The sequence below is a fragment of the Palaemon carinicauda genome, chromosome 18 (genome assembly GCF_036898095.1).
Source record: "Palaemon carinicauda isolate YSFRI2023 chromosome 18, ASM3689809v2, whole genome shotgun sequence".
Classification (NCBI taxonomy): Eukaryota; Metazoa; Arthropoda; class Malacostraca; order Decapoda; family Palaemonidae; genus Palaemon; species Palaemon carinicauda.
In genome coordinates, this window is record NC_090742.1 from 17,091,232 (window position 1) to 17,107,992 (window position 16,761).

The window sequence follows — 16,761 nt, forward strand, 5'->3', positions numbered from 1 at the left end:
AAAAAGGACAAGACGCTAGAAGCGGTCTCGATCCCGGTTTCCGAAAAGATAAAGTCTTGTCTGACTTGGTGAAAGGACTATATCAACCTAAGAGAGGGTCTTCCCCTGACTGTTCAGACTCCCAACCACGTTCTCTTCTCGGACGCATCGGACGTAGGCTGGGGTGCGACATTAGACGGTCGGGAATGCTCGGGAATATGGAACTCGGGTCAAAGGACAATGCATTTCAACTGCAAGGAGCTACTGGCAGTACGTCTGGCCTGGAAAAGCTTCAGGTCTCTCCTTCAAGGCAAAGTGGTGGAGGTGAACTCGGACAACGCCACGGCTTTGGCGTACATCTCCAAGCAAGGAGGGACCTACTCTCTGACGTTGTACGAGATCGCAAGGGACCTCCTCACCTGGTCAAAAGGTCTAGACATATCACTAGTAACGAGGTTCATCCAAGGCAACTTGAATGTCATGGCAGATTGTCTCAGTCGGAAGGGACAAATAATTCCAACAGAATGGACCCTCCACAAGGATGTATGCAAGAGACTTTGGGCCACCTGGGGCCAGCCAACCATAGATCTCTTCGCAACCTCGATGACCAAGAGGCTCCCAATATTTTGCTCACCAATCCTGGACCCAGCAGCAGTTCATATAGATGCCTTTCTCCTAGATTGGTCACATCTAGATCTATATGCATTCCCTCCGTTCAAGATTGTCAACAAGGTACTGCAGAAGTTCTCCTCTCACGAAGGGACAAGGTTGACGCTAGTTGCTTCCCTCTGGCCCGCGAGAGAATGGTTCACCGAGGTACTTCGATGACTAGTAGACGTTCCCAGAACACTTCCCTAAGGGTGGACCTTCTACGTCAGCCACACGTAAAGAAGGTACACCAAGGCCTCCACGCTCTTCGTCTGACTGCCTTCAGACTATCGAAAGACTCTCGAGAGCTAGAGGCTTTTCGAAGGAGGCAGCCAGAGCGATTGCTAGAGCAAGGAGAACTTCCACCCTTAGAGTCTACCAATCGAAGTGGGAAATCTTCCGAAACTGGTGCAAGTCAGTATCCGTATCCTCGACCAGTACCTCTGTAACTCAAATAGCTGACTTCCTCTTATATCTGAGGAAAGAACGATCTCTTTCAGCTCCCACTATCAAGGGTTACAGAAGCATGTTGGCATCAGTCTTCCGTCACAGAGGCTTTGATCTTTCCAACAATAAAGATCTACAGGACCTCCTTAAGTCTTTTGAGACCACGAAGGAGCGTCGTTTGGTTACACCTGGTTGGAATTTAGACGTGGTACTAAGATTCCTTATGTCAGACAGGTTCGAACCGCTACAATTAGCCTCCCTGAAAGATCTCACCTTAAAGACACTTTTCCTGGTATGCTTAGCCACAGCTAAAAGAGTCAGTGAGATTCATGCCTTCAGCAAGAACATCGGATTCTCATCCGAAACGGCTACATGTTCTACAACTTGGTTTTCTAGCCAAAAACGAGCTGCCTTCTCGGCCTTGGCCAATATCGTTCGATTTTCCAAACTTATCGTATGGTTGGAAATGAACTAGAAAGAGTCTTATGCCCTGTAAGAGCTCTTAAGTTCTATTTAAAACGAACTAAACCTTTACGAGGCCCGTCTGAAGCTTTATGGTGTTTCAGTTAAGAAACCATCTTTGCCTATGTCAAAGAATGCTTTATCCTTTTATATCAGACTGTTAATACGAGAAGCTCATTCCCATCTGAATGAGGAAGACCAAGCTTTGCTGAAGGTAAGGACACACGAAGTTAGAGCTGTCGCAACTTCCGTGGCCTTTAAACAAAATAGATCTCTGCAAAGTATAATCGACGCAACCTATTGGAAAAGCAAGTCAGTGTTCGCGTCTTTTTATCTTAAGAATGTCCTGTCTCTTTATGAGAACTGCTACACTCTGGGACCATTCGTAGCAACGAGTGCAGTAGTGGGTGAGGGCTCAACCACTACAATTCCCTAATTCCATAACCTTTTTAATCTTTCTCTAGAAATGTTTTATTATTGTTTTTGGGTTGTCCGGAAGGCTAAGAAGCCTTTCGCATCCTACTTGATTTGGCGGGTGGTCAAAGTCATTTCTTGAGAAGCGCCTAGATTAGAGGTTTTGATGAGGTCCTGTTGTATGGGTTGCAACCCTTGATACTTCAGCTCCTAGGGGTTGCTCAGCATCCTAAGAGGATCGCGAGGCTCCGTAAGGAAGACGTACTTAAAAAGGCAGAGTAATTGTTCAAGTCGACTTCCTTACCAGGTACTTATTTATTTTATGTTTGTTATTTTGAATAACTGCTAAAATGAAATAAAAAATCCTTAGCTCATAATAATGTAAACAATTATTGCTGGTCTCTACCCACCCCCCTGGGTGTGAATCAGCTTATATAATCACCGGCTAAGTTTAATATTGAAAAATGTTATTTTGATAATAAAATAAATTTTTGAATATACTTACCCGGTGATTATATATTAAAGGACCCTCCCTTCCTCCCCAATAGAGACCCAGTGGACCGAGGAGAAAATTGAGTTCTGTGTTTACATTGAGTACTGAGTGCCTGCACGACAGATGGCGCTGTTGATGTACACCCCCTACCTGCTTAGCGATCGCTGGCGGATTTTGAACGTAGAGTTTTCTGTTGAGCAGCAGAGCTGCAGCTTATATAATCACCGGGTAAGTATATTCAAAAATTTATTTTATTATAAAAATAACATTTTTCCTTGAACATCTACCATTCCTTGGTAGTAACCTAGCCAAATATCTCCCTCGTCTTCATAATCAGGTCATTAGGAGGTTGGCAGGAATCATCACTTTTGCTCCTGTACAATACCGTAGTGTTTTGACATTTTATGGGAAAGTAAACCACCCAGATTAGTTATAGGGACTACCTCCCTCCGTAGGATAAATTTCCTGTGTTCCGTAACCGAAATACAAACCACGCTATTTACATTGGGTTTACCTTTTAGCGCAGCTGAAATGGCGAGCCATTAGAATTTAACGAGGGTGTATTACCCCCGCGCTAGTTAGCGGGGGGGGTAGGGGAGTGGTAGCTAGCTACCCCTCCCCCCCTCACACACAGGTGAATGCTCACTTTCACTTTTGGCTCGGACTCGGACAGACGTCTCTGTCTTGGTCCTCTCTTGGCAGCCATTGTTTGTTTTATCTTTACTTAATCGCTTACTTTTCTTTTACTCAATATATATGTAAACATGTTTGTGTATATATTTGAGTATAGAAATCAGTAAGTTTCCTTTTCAGAGTTGTGTGTGTAGTGTACGATATCTCCGTGGAGTCCTCGGCAGTTAGGCCACCACGGCGTAATTTTATGGGTTGCGATCGAGTTTGACTTCGGTCTTTCTCTCTCTCTCTCTCTCTCTCTCTCTCTTTCTTGAGGTCGTTCACCCTTTTTACTACGTTTTACTACGCCCCTCGTAGCTTCCTTTCCGTGTGGGGGTGTTGCTACGCCGTACGTTTTGTCTCAATTAGTTTATGAATCTAATTGTAGTTGTTAATTTTTCAGCTTGTCGAACGATTCCTTTCGGGGTTTTTGTTCCTTCTTTAGTGTTCATTCATTTTTTAATTACATAATTACATAGTTTCATAATTATAATTGTTATAATTCTGTTTTGGTTACAGCTCTCCTTCCGTGAGTGTAAGTGGTTGTGAGGGCACGTGCCTGTTGTGTAATTCTTGTTTCCTTTCCCTCGGGATTCCTCTTCGGAGCCTTCCTGGGGAATGAATGTGTACTAATGATTTTTGTTTTATTTTGTTACAGTTACCAATCTAGTTCGTTTCTGTAATATGGCAACGGTGTGAGCTGTCTTGTGGAGGCCTGGGGATTCGGCTGTTGCTGCCTCCCCTTTGGATTTTCGTCAGGGGCGTGTCTCCTTCTACTGGAAGTACTCCCGTGACGATTGACAGCTCTCCAGTTCATTTTAGAACTCTCAGGAGGCTTTCCTCCTTGGGTAGGTAACTTTCCTTCTGAGGGAAGTTTTTCCTGTCCAGGCTTGAGCTTTTCCCCTTTTGGGGGGTTCTTCTCTTGCCTTTTTTTCGTGCGACTATGCTCTTGGTGCTGAGCGGTCACACCTGCAGTTTTGCTCAAGGGGCTGGGCAACTGCAAGAGCCCCTCTTCGGAGGATTGCTGCTTTTAGGTCACTGGCTGACCAGTCTCTTCTACGAAGTGTTTCTCTTTCGTTCACGAGAGAGTACACTCATAGAGACTCCTCTTCGGAGGTTTCTTCTGCTGCTGTTGCTGTTGGCCTCCTTCGCCGTAAGGCTCACCGTCCGCCTCGTCGTAAGGGCCTCTCATCTCCCTATAAGGGTGCTAAGAGGCGCCTTTTTGAATCTCCGTTTGCAGCTTACAACTCCTTCTTCTTGATCTTCTGCCCTGGTGCAGATGGACAGCAGTCTGATCTCGTCTTCCGACGGGCAACGGTCTTCCCGACAGACAACGGTCTTCCAACGGACATCAGTCTCCCGGCGGACAGGCAACGGTCTTCCGATGGACATCTGTCTCCCGACGGACAACGATCCCTTCGGGGCAAAGGGTTGCCTCCCACGGGGTTTCTTCCCTTGCGTGTCAGGGTTCCCCTGCGCGCCCTTCTGCTGTGTTCGCTCCTGCTCCTGCTCCTACTCAGTGTTAGCGCACAGGCGCTCTCCTGCTCATCAGCGCTTCCTGATCGCTAGCGCTCTCCTGTTCGCCAGCGCTCTCCTGTTCGCCAGCGCTCTCCTGTTCGTCAGCGCTCTCCTGTTCGTCAGCGCTCTCCTCTTCGTCAGCGCTCTCATGATGATCATCTCTGCTGTTAATGTTGGTTCCTGTTACGCGCCCGCGTTCGCCCTCGCGATCTAGAACTTCGGTTCAGGTCTGGGTCAAGGACTCTTCTTCTATGCGCAGGCTTCCACGCATTGCCTTCTGCTCGTCAGCGATCATCAGCTCGCCAGCGACCTTAGACGCGTCAACGTTCACCTGCTCGCCAGCGATCTCCTACGCGTCAACGATCGCCACACATGTCAGTTCCCTGACCACCATCGGTAGCGCTCTAGCGCTCGCCTGCTGTGGACCACGATCTCCGGTAGCTGAGTCTCGCCGTAGATCTTCCTCCTGCTCGCCAGCGCTCACCTTTTCTTCTGTCCTTCTGTGCGCCAGCTTTCTTCATTTGCTAGCGCACATCTGCGCGCCCTTCTTTGCCACGCACCAATGGGCGCCAACGGTTTTCCGACCGTCTAGGATCGCCTGATTAACAGCTGGCTTCAGCGCTCACCTTCCTGATGCACCTGCGCGCCTTCTGTTAGCGCGATGCGCGCTAACCATCACTACTCTCTCTCGCGTTGGCAACCGCCTACGCACCGGCGCGATTCTTCATCTGCTCGCTAGCGTTTTGTTAATGCACCACCGCTCGCCAACACGCCGTCGCTTGGCAACGCGCCCTCGCCCAACTGCGCGTCAGCGCTCACCAACTCACCACCGATCGCCTGTTGATCCACATCGCCAGCGGTCTTCCTCACCCACGCGGCAGCGCGTTTCCTCGCCATCGCGCCAGCGCTTGCGTTCGGCGCCTCGGACACGCACTCATTCACCTGCCCACCCTCACGCCCATTCGCCTGTGCGACCGCTCGCCTGCGCGCCCGCGCGATCATTCGCCTGCGCGTCCGCGCACATGCTCTCCAATGTTCGCCCGCGCGCGAACCAACGGTTTTCCATCGCGCGAACGGATGGTTTCCGTCGCGCGAATCGACGGTGTTCCGTCGCGCGAACCTACGGTGTTCCGTCGCGCGAACCTACGGTGTTCCGTCGCGCGAACCGATGGTGTTCCGCCGCGCGAACCGACGGTGTTCCGCCGTGCAAACCGACGGTGGTCCGCCGCCCGAACCGACGGTGGTCCGTCGCGCGAACCTACAGTGTTTCTTCGCACTAACGTCGGCTTAATTCTTGCAGTGTCCATTGCTCGTCTATGGGTTACCGCTCACCGACCACCAGCTCTCGCCCTTCCTACCACGCTCGTCCTCCTTCTGCGCTCCTTCGCTCACCTTCGTTTGCGTTCCTGCGTGACCGCGCATGGGCGCTTCCACGTTCGTCCACCCGCAAATCATTGATTTACCATCGCGCGAGCTCCAGGGCGATTGCGACCACGATTCCCATTGGTGTTTTCGCAGCATGGCCAGCCCTGGCGAGTTCTTCTTGAGCGTATTTCCAGAACACGGCCTCACCCCGTAAACGCAGAGCATGACACTTGCAAGAATAGGAAGAATCATCAGGGAGGTCTGAGCAACACTCCTCTTTCCAGAACCTGGGTTAGCCCTTCCCCGTCATTCCCTGGAAGGATTTTTGGCGGGGGGCTTTCCTTTCGAGATTTCTCCATCGGCCAAGGGGTGACTGCTTACCCCTTCCTCTTCTCCACCTCGTGTAGTGGGCTTACCAGGTCCTTTCCCTCCTCGGTTACAGTCCGAGGTTTGGTTCAAGGAAGCTACAGGAAGATCATGGGTACTTTCCTCCTCTCGGGCTCAGGCACCTTGGCGTTTCGTCGTTAAGTATCTAACTTGTGGGCAAGCTCAATGTTGGACCATCTGGACGCGCTGACCGAGGGCTTCCTTTCGGGTGTCTCATCCGTGGAGGTCGACAACCTCAGACACCCTTCCATCCTTGAGAAGAGTTTGTGCCCAAGGACAGAGACTTAGACAGCGGCTGTGCGGAGGAAATCGACTTCCGTTTTCACTCCTCCAAGGCGCTTTCTTCCAGACTCTGCAGGGCTCCAGCGCCTTTTTCTTTCAACCACGTCGGCCTAAGTTATCGGCTACGACTACTGAGACAAGGTGTCCAATTGCAGTTTCCTCCTGTCAGGAACAAATGGCACGGGAGGCTCCCCGGGGGGGGGGGGGGGGGGGGGCATAGTCCTAAAGGGAGCGGCAGAGTTCACGAACTCTAGGATTGGCACCCCCCCCCCCCCCCCCCCCCCCCCCCTTGCAGGTTTCTCGCTGGGAGGATGCTTAAGGTTTCTCATCCGGATGACAGCTTCCCGATGCCCATTCCCGCACGATCTGTGTGATCAGCCAAGGATATCGCACCTTCCGTCTCTGTCAGCGAATTCAGTGTCTCTGAACCTCTATGCCATAGGGTCGGCAAGAGTTGCCTGTTTGGGCAGAAGGATCCTGAGGAGAAGGTCCTCCATGGGATCATTGACGGCATCACCCCCGGCTTCTTCAGTCGATCCTTTCTTGTAAGAAAGTATCTGAGACGGGAGTTCCGTAGTCGACCTTTCAGCCCTGATCAAGTTTGTCGAACAAACTTCGTCCAGCGTAGAACAGCAGAATCGATCAGACTGGTAACGAGGCGACAGGACTCCTTAAACCCTGGATCAGAAGGACGGATACTTTCAGTTCCCATTCCATCCATCTTCCAGGGAGCTCGTGGGATTCAGCCTAGACTGCAGGTACTCCTGCTTATGATGCAGTGTGGCGATCCCGCCGTGGCATCGCAGGTATTTTTCCCCAGAGAACTCTCCCTGCTTTCCTCATGGCCGCTCAGGTCCAGGCTTCCTCCTCCTTCGCTTTTTGGAAGGCTGGTCAACTCCGGTAGGCTCGGGTTCGACCTTCTTCAGCGCCGGGACAAGCTTCCAGATGCTTACCACGAGTGTGGGTTCATGGTATTTTGCTAGGAGCCTTCTCTCTTCTGCCTCAACATCTGGAGTATCTGGCCATGATATTGAGTCAACGGCCTTACCACGTTGGAAACCCCGCTTCTCGTCCGTCCAGCGAGGTTAAATAACGTCGGTTCTGGTCGGTACTTGGATGGGTGACCACCTGGGGACGCCAGATTCTGTTGCCACCTCCTCCGAGCCTTCCCTTCAGTTGACTGTGGCAAGGCTGAGGGGAGTCGCAGTACCTGTTCTCGGTCAAGCAGAGCTTTCAGCCCTACCTTGGAATGTTTCCTAGTTCTCCTTTCCTCATTGACCCGTCTATAGTTCCGAACGGTCGCCTCAGGATAAGTTCCATGTGGGCCGGTCCAAGTTCCGGTGGTTTCAGGCAACGATTAACCGGACTTCCTGGCCCCTATGGGACCAGCGGAACTACTAGACCTGCAATGGGTGTTGACCTATGGAACCTCTTGATGGGAGTGGATAGTCTCGTCCTTTCCCCACATTCTTGATGCTGTTCTCGGACTCGTCACAAAAAAAGAGGGGGTGGGGGGGATGTTCTGGTCCAGGCCTATGGTCAGGACCGGAAGGATACCTCTCCATCATTCAGGCAGGCTTAGGGGCGTAGTCTGGCCCCCCTACAGATCCTACAGCTCCTGCCAGTCGCTCCGTGCGCGTCGACTTCATGATTCTGGCGTGTTCCAACCAGCAGGGGACGCATTTTCACACCTCCACATCTTGCAGTAGAGATACCAAGATGATTGAGATACTCTCAATACCACCATCGGCTCTCTCATTCCAGGCAGAGGAATGTTCTCTCCGACTATCCGAGCAGAGCCTTGTAGAGAGAGTGTACCTGGGGGTCTTTGGCCTTGAGTAACCAGCAAGTCCTGGTCTGGGGGACCTGATCGCGACAGCTTGGAACCTCAAGCTCAGACCCCGAGACTCTGGCAAGATGCATTCCGGTGATGGTGGGACAACTTCGACGCCTGCGTCTTCCCTCCTTTTTGTCTGTGGAGAATGGGTCTCAACAAGACCAGGTTGTCTGTCAACCTTTCTGGGAGAGCTCCACTGGGACTATACGCAGAACGGTTTCTGGACCCTCTGCTTCCCCTGACGGAACTCCCGGGAGAGCTTCTCCCACGGCACAGGCTACTCAAACAACCACACTGCAACATCTTTCACGAACCGGGCGTCGCTTCGGCTTCATGCCTGGAGACACTACGCCTCCTCCTCAAGAAGAGACAACCCGCTACAGTCGCGGGACGGAGGTCACATCATCTGCGATAGTCATCCGCAGGGGTCTTCCAGGCGAAGTGAAGAGTCTTCGGTGGTTGGTGCCGTGGGAGATATACCTCTTCCCTTGAGGCCTCTTCTCCAGCAATAACGGTCTTATTGCCTTTCGGCGGGAGGAAACTCCTTTCCGCTCTCGGCAATGAAGCCTGTAGCTCAGCCTTTCCCTAACCTAAAGGCTTAAAGGAATAACTTTTTCCTGCCCGCTGGATCTTTCCTCGCTCACGCGAAGCTACGATCGTCCCTGCCGTAGTCGGAGTGAGACCTCCAACTTGGAGCATAGCTCGGACTTTTTAGTCCCTTAAGAGATCTTCTCGAGACCCTTTACGACAGGCCTCGGATTGTATTCCGTCTTGGGTCTCCTGCTCACTCTGGCCGCGGCCAGTGTGTAAGCAATCATCTTGGTCTCGTACGACTCCGCCCTTTCTAAAGAAGAGGGGGAGGCAACGTTCAGGTTCGCTCCTGAGTTGTTGGCTAGACTCAGAATCTTGGGGTCCCGGCCCTTCGGTCCAATTCCTTCAAGATTTCGAGTCTCCATTCTGTATCTGATATCCCAAAACCTTCTCTTTCTTGCCAGTAAAGGAATCGAGAGGTTAGCTTTGGGAACAGCTGCAGTTTGTCCTCAGTTGCAGCCGATTTGGGAGCACAAGGAGGACACGGGGGAGAGTCACCAGTATACCTCTTCAGCTCGGACTCAAGGACATTCATCTCGACCTGTCTCCAGACCCTCCCCCGTCACGTCGCCCTACAGCACAATGTTGGATACATCGCAACGTCCCTCGCCTTCGAGTAATACTACTCTGTGACGCAGGTGCTACAAGCTGAAGCCTGGAAGCGTCTAATGACCTTCGCAGCCCGCTTCCTGCAGGGCGTGACTCACAGGAGTTTTGATATGTTTTCTATCGCTCTGTGGTGGCTACACAACAGCTGGTCTAACCTCAGGCTCCTTTTTGGACAGGTAGCAGAAGGTTGAGGGCATTGTTATCAGGTTTTAGTCTGCATGAACGAAAGAAGTATGTCTGGCCCTTATTTCTTTCTTCATCATCCCCTCTACGGGGAAGCAGCATCCTGGTCTCTGCATAACTGACCTCGTACCTCTGCAGGTAAACCATGCTTCCTTGTGTTCCGAGTATTGAGTCAATACTGTTGCGTCCCCCATACCCTGACGAGGTGGTATTGGGAACGTCCTAACCCAGAGTTCCTTCTGGAACTCCAGGTCAACTGCCTAGGACGGGTCACGCTTCTTCCTTCACACACAAGCTTATGTAGGCCACACGGTTCCTTGCGGAGCAAGGAACTTGTGAGGTGCAGGGACTCCTTTTCTCGAGTGCGACTCACTCGGGTTCTGAGTCCCCAGGTAAAGACAAAGCCAGTATGGCTGGGGACTTTCCACCCTACCTAAGGGGTAAATCACCCAATGTAAATAGCGTGGTTTGTATTTCGGTTACGGAACAAATGACAAATTCGAAGATACTGTAATTTGTATTTTTCTTGACTATACATACCTTAGCTATTTACACATATTTGCCCGCCAACCCTGTCCCCCAAGACAAGTCCTACCTTTAAGTGAAAGTGAGCATTCACCTGTGTGTGAGGGGGGGAGAGGGGTAGCTAGCTACCACTCCCCTACCCCCCCCCCCCCGCTAACTAGCACGGGGGTAATACACCCTCGTTAAATTCTAATGGCTCGCCATTTCAGCTGCGCTAAAAGGTAAACCCAATGTAAATAGCTAAGGTTTGTATGGTTAGGAAAAATACAAATTATCTTCGAATTTGTCATATTTAAGTGTATTTGTGTAGGAACAAATCACCAATTTTTAAAGTAATATGTATTTTTCCTAAAAGAACCCGAGTCATCCAATTTACACTTCCCGGCTCAACTACCCTGCAAGTTCTAGGAGAAGGTTGGTCAAAGTAGCTACTCTGTGTGGTGGTGGTGAGGCGCGGGGCTTTCCCGTCACCTGCCAGGAACTACCAACACCTTGTTATATTCTAACAGCTGAGTTCCAGCTTTGCTGAAATCATATTCCCATTAAAGGCCTCAGGTTTGGATAGTTAGGAAAAATACAAATTACTTTTGAAATTTATAATTTTAATGTGCTGTACTATAAACTATTAAGTATAAAAATTACAAGTATAGCTCTGTACCGTACAGTGTGTTACTGTAATAATATGATACTGTCTTGTATGGTACCGAGATAAATATTTAAAAGGGTAATAAGGAAATAAACATTCACAATAACTTCATCACCAACTCTCATAAATAAAAATAGATGTTGGAATTTATTATTATTTTATCATAAGCTTTTAAATAAATTATGTTAGTATTCCATATGTAATAATAATGAATTTATGTAAAAGTTCTAATAATTTGATATTTTTCTTACTTGATAAAATTTTTGAAAAGAATTATTTTTAAATATATGAGATGATACAGTACTGTAATAGGAAATATATTCAACTCCTCTAAAAGTTTCCCTTGTCAACCTTTTTTTGACTGCTGTGCTTTGTTAGAAATTTTTAATTTATGATCATGAGAGCTGAAATATTTCAGATTCTCATGTTAAGATATCTTTAAAGCCTTTTTTTAAAGTGCAGATTTTCTTTGTTAACAGACAAGAAAGTTATATGAGAATTATTTCTTTAAGCATGAAACTGATTTTTATTAGTAAAATATGATCAAATTTTATATGAGATTTTATGCTGTAAATTTCTCTATACAAACTACATTAAATTACATTAATACAGAAAATATAGTAGGAAAAGTGAATAAAAGGGAATAAGGATGATGAGGAATAAGAAAACTAATAAGGATAAAATGGAGTAAGGAAGGGTATTAGGAATAGAGAGACTGAAATTAACAGTAAAATGTGTAAATAACAGAAGTGGAAATGGAAATAGGTGAGAGTAAAGAATGGGAGAAACACTTGGCCTTTGACATTGAATACGTTAATAGAATAAAGTTGAAAATACTGAATAAAAGTTGGAAATACTTAAAAAAAGGAATAAAGATGAAATGAATTTGGAGGACTAAAAGGGAATAGACCAAACTCGGATGAACAGCAAAAATTAAAGAAATAAAGATGAAGGAAACTTTTAACCATTCGGCCAACTTTCCCTTTACAGTACTTAAAACACAATTTTATTGCAGCCTACTCTACTGAGCTGTGTAATGGCACGCAGTTTGAAAAATTCGCCCAGTGCTTCCAGTTTAGTAGCCATAATTAAGTGATTTACCAGTGATATATTTTTTTTTTATAATGGTATAAAAATTTCAAAGCGTATTGTCGAATCAGCGGTTATGGAGGTTCTGTTATGCTCTATTTTCCTTAATAGACTTATTCCATGTCAAATAAATTATAATGAAAATGTAGGTGTAGCACAGTCAGTGCAAAGTGCGTGCATTGGAATGAATAGCGAAAATATTTTAAAAACATTTCCATTACTTATATAATAGTACAGTATTTCCTTATATACTGTATTCTTTTAAGTGAATATCTTTAAGTAACTTTCTATAATGCTGTTAGTATGTGTTTTCATAATATCTTTTTTCAGGTATGTTGTTATAATGATGAGTTTGATATAAAAATGTTGCACTAATATGTTTTATCTCATCTTACTTACATATACTGTAGGCACTAGCTTCACTGAGAAGGAAGAAACGGGCTGAAAAATCACTTTTTACACAGATGGGAGCTCTAGAAAATGTAAATGCATGCCTACTTCAACTGCAAGAGACACAAGTGAATAAGTAAGTGGAGTTTCTTTTATAGAAATCCTGAAAGACTAATTTTTATTACTTCTATAAATTTTATTTGGTCTTACACAAACACAAATCTTCTTTCTTTAATAGAAGTATGATTTCAACAAAGTTGCATGCTCAAGTTAGAATATATAAACAGGAGTAGTTAATCACTGGCAGGTAGCGGGTAAGACCCTTGGCACAATAGTGAACTAGAATGAAAAATAACAGCAATTATAAACTATCCATTAAACATAGGTTTGATACTTTGCTACTGGATAGGGGCTGCCATATTGTCCAGCTTTCTTTACAGCGAATGAATTGATGAGGTGTTGGTACATTGTACTGTAGACTATTATAACCTACATTATTATAATTTAAAGGAATTTGGGAGTAATGAAAAGTATATATATATAAATAAAATGTATAATAAATTTTTATTTAATTAATTTTTCTATGCATAAGAAAACAAGCTTGCAAACAGCCAAGATGTTTTTAGATCATCAGCTTATTATTTCAAGTGTAAAATTATTGCTTGAATATTTATTGTTGTATATTGTTGGAATAGGTTAGATTATTTATTTTTAACTATCATACATTACACAACTTAGATTTTGATATATTTTAAAATAATCATCAAAAGGAGAAAAGTTATTCATATGAAACAAGCCTAAAAGACAATTTTCATAGCGTAGAAATCCTATGCACATGTGAAACTAGAGCATAGGGGGATGATTTTTTCAGTTAGCAGAAAGCTAATATTTACAAGCAAAAACTATAATACTATCCTGTACAATTCATAAAAGTGAAGCTCTGTTACAAGGCACTTTAAAGAACATTGCTACCTTTTTTAGTTATGGTCATTAGCATCCCTGTTGAAACACAACATTTTTTAAATGCTTGGATAGAATCTCTGAGGTGTTGGACTAAACTACAGTTATCTTTGTTGGAAAATTGGAAACCATCATTTTTGGTATCCATTGTTTGTTTAAAAGATGAGGATCCCAGGAAAATGTTGACAAAACTGTGTACTTCCACATCTTTCAAGATAATTTTGTCAAAATGTCCTTATACTGTACCGTATTCATTATTGGTTGTTACTCTACCAACCATAATCCTCTTATGATTGTTATTAAGCTTTTATTTATCGTTTTTCAGCCCCTTTTATATCAAAATATTCCTGACGTACAAGTAATATGTTATAATCGTTCATCGCATCACTGGAATGTAACTTGTTACCTCTGCCAGCGAAGTTGGAAGGAGATTATGTTTTACCCATTGTTTGAGTGTTTGTTTGTAAACACCTTCCTGTCCACAATTCTAATCATAGAGTAATGAAACTTGCAGGGATTAACTGTTATGCAAAAAGCTGGAAATGATTAAATTTTTGAAGGTCAAGGTCGCGGTCAAGCAAAATGTCTAATTCACGTAATCAGCCATAAGTTTGTACATCGTTGTCACACAGACTTCAAACTTGGTTCATATTTGAGTGTATGCAAATTCACGCCAATTAATACATGTTAAGTTTGAAGGTCGAGGTCGAGTCCAAGGTTAAGCTAAAGGTCAAATTCCGGTCATCAACCATATGGCTACAATTTTAATCGTAAAGTAATATAACTTGCAGTGATTTTAAACTTATTTAAAAAGCTGGAAATGATTAAATTTTTGAAGGTCAAAGGTCAAGGTCTCGGACGAGCAAAATGTCCATATCACGTAATTAGCCATAAGTTTGGACATCCGTGTCAGAGAGACTTCAAACTTAGTTCATATATAAGTCAAAGTTAAGGTCAAGGTCGAGAAAAAGGTAGAGAAATAAGTTGCAGCAGAGGAGGTCTGCCCTCTAATTTCATGAATGTTTTAATAGGATTATTATTTACTGGTAGGCAGGTTATTAACTCTGCCATCCTTACACATCGGTTCTTCTTTATTAAACATTAATTGCTAAGTTTTTAAGCACTGTACATACCTACAGTTTGCTTATGTTGAGTACTTGCAGTTTAAACAGATATATCTTTTGTGTTGTTACTTGTGAAAGCTTGAACAAGTCATTAAGAATGTCAAAGGATTTTGAGATCTGTAAAATGTAAAGTCAATCCTATTCTAACTGACTGTATTTGGAATAACTTTTAACCATTTGAAATCAGAATAATCAGAGATAAAAAGTGGGTCTAAGAATAGAATGCTGTAACCTAGTCATTGAAATGATGTTATTTCATGAAACAAAAGTCAAGGCCATACAGTACTAATGTAGAAGTATATGAATAGAAGATAAGATTGCAAAGTAAAAGAGTAAGAATGATAATAAAGTATTAAAGCAAAAACCACAAGATGTTTCTAAGAACTGAAGGGAGGAAAAGTGTAAAAGACATAAAAAGAGACATAAAAAGCAGGGTAAAAGTAGTAAAGAGCTAAAGCTCTCAAAACTCTCATGAATTCATGCAACTTATAGCTCTCATTACTTTCTTTGTACAGTATCCTTTTTTTTTATTACTTATTTATTTTTTTCACTCTGCTTATGACCTCACATTTTTTATCCTGTGAAATCTTTACCTTTTTATAGACAAGTTCTTGGGGCATTCCGCAATGGTGTAGAGGCAATTCGGTGTTCCATTGCTGGTGATAGTTCTGCTGATAGTGCTGCAAATACTATGGATGAGTTACAGCAGGTAAGTGAATTTGTGTAGAGCTATTAATTAAATAAATTTTACTTACTAGTCATTATGTTTTAACCAGCAAAGCCACCGGCTTCCAGATTTGTAATAAAAAAAAATTTCTATACCTCTCCCGTCTCCCCCTCCACTTTGATGCCCAGCAGACAAGATGGGAAAACAAACTGGACACTACATCCCAAGAACTCCATATTTCTGTTATCCTGCTCACTGGGTGTAACAGCCTCTTCTGTTCCTAATTGATTTAAGATTGAAATGAGTAATCTTGTGGTAGAATTTGAAAGTGCTAAAAGATATCCATCTGATTTTAAGGTTATTTTATAATTCAGGTGGTATCAAAGTTGTTAAAAAAAAAGAATATGGCAGAAGCTGAGGTACTACTAGTTAGTGATAGAGCCAAGTGATTTAATTTGGTAACTAACAGGAATGATTGAGGAATCGTTAATACAGTAGTTGGTTATTGTTATTTGACCTTTCGCCTGTCACAACTCCATAGCCATTGACATTCAGATTAATGAGCAATTTAAGGCAGGGTTATATTGTAAATCTAATGGTTAAGCGAACGCCCTTGTGATAATTTTACTTATGTTATTAAAATTGATGAGTTTTATATGAAGTCATATGAGGTTACATATACACCATTTTTTCAGCCAGATGTACAAATGCATGTTTGATTTGTTATTAATAAGCTTACGCTGGTATGTGTAAGGGTACCAAAAACAAAATTGTAGACTGTTCTCTCCTGCTAACTACTGTATTTTCTAACATAAATGTAAACACATAAGTCAGTAGACTTATCATAAGATCTGTAGTTTAAGTTAATTGGTTGCTAGACATCTCTTTCTTTGATGAAGAGTGATGTTGTTCAACTATTTATAGTCTATGAATAGGTTGTTTTGTTTCTTTTTGGAATGTTGGGCAAATGAAGAATCTAGTTAGATTATTTGATGTTGATATAACATTAGCAGTGTTTCAATAGAGACTAAATATCTTGGGAAGGCTAGTGTGCGACAGATCTCACCCGCAGGTTGTTCCTTGGGTTTGCTCAGGTGGATACATAGGCCAGGTGAGAGTGAGCATTGCTCTTACCTTCATCATTCCTGTTTTGACATAGGAGGAACATTCTGATCTTCAGCAAGCTGCTCTCCTTTTTCCAGAGGGAGTATTGGCTCTTTTCCCTCCTGCTATCTTCGTGGTTGACCGAAAGATTAAGAGCACAATATAAAGAGTCTTTTCTTTAGATGGGATGAAGGTTAATGGTATCAGCTGGGCCACAACATTGATTCTAAAGGCTAGCAGAAGGTTGGATGTTTTGCACACGTTTCCCATGTGGAGGGAGTAACAGGGCTTAGCCATTGACTGATTCCTTCAGTGTTCGTCAAGTGGAGTGTGAACTGATGTGTCCATTACTGCTGTAACGCTGATTGT

General features: G+C 44.5%; 1 protein-coding gene and 1 pseudogene across 1 annotated transcript in view; both read left to right on the plus strand.

Annotated features, from left to right (window-relative positions):
• Positions 1 to 16,761, plus strand: part of LOC137657632 (charged multivesicular body protein 7-like) — a 76,994-nt gene that overhangs the window by 32,170 nt on the left and 28,063 nt on the right. Inside the window, exons 7-8 of the mRNA XM_068392017.1 lie at positions 12,558 to 12,673; positions 15,225 to 15,330. Of these exons, the coding sequence (XP_068248118.1) occupies positions 12,558 to 12,673; positions 15,225 to 15,330 (222 nt within the window). The remainder of the gene's footprint in view (positions 1 to 12,557; positions 12,674 to 15,224; positions 15,331 to 16,761) is intronic.
• On the plus strand, positions 7,702 to 7,820 carry LOC137658081 (5S ribosomal RNA; annotated as a pseudogene).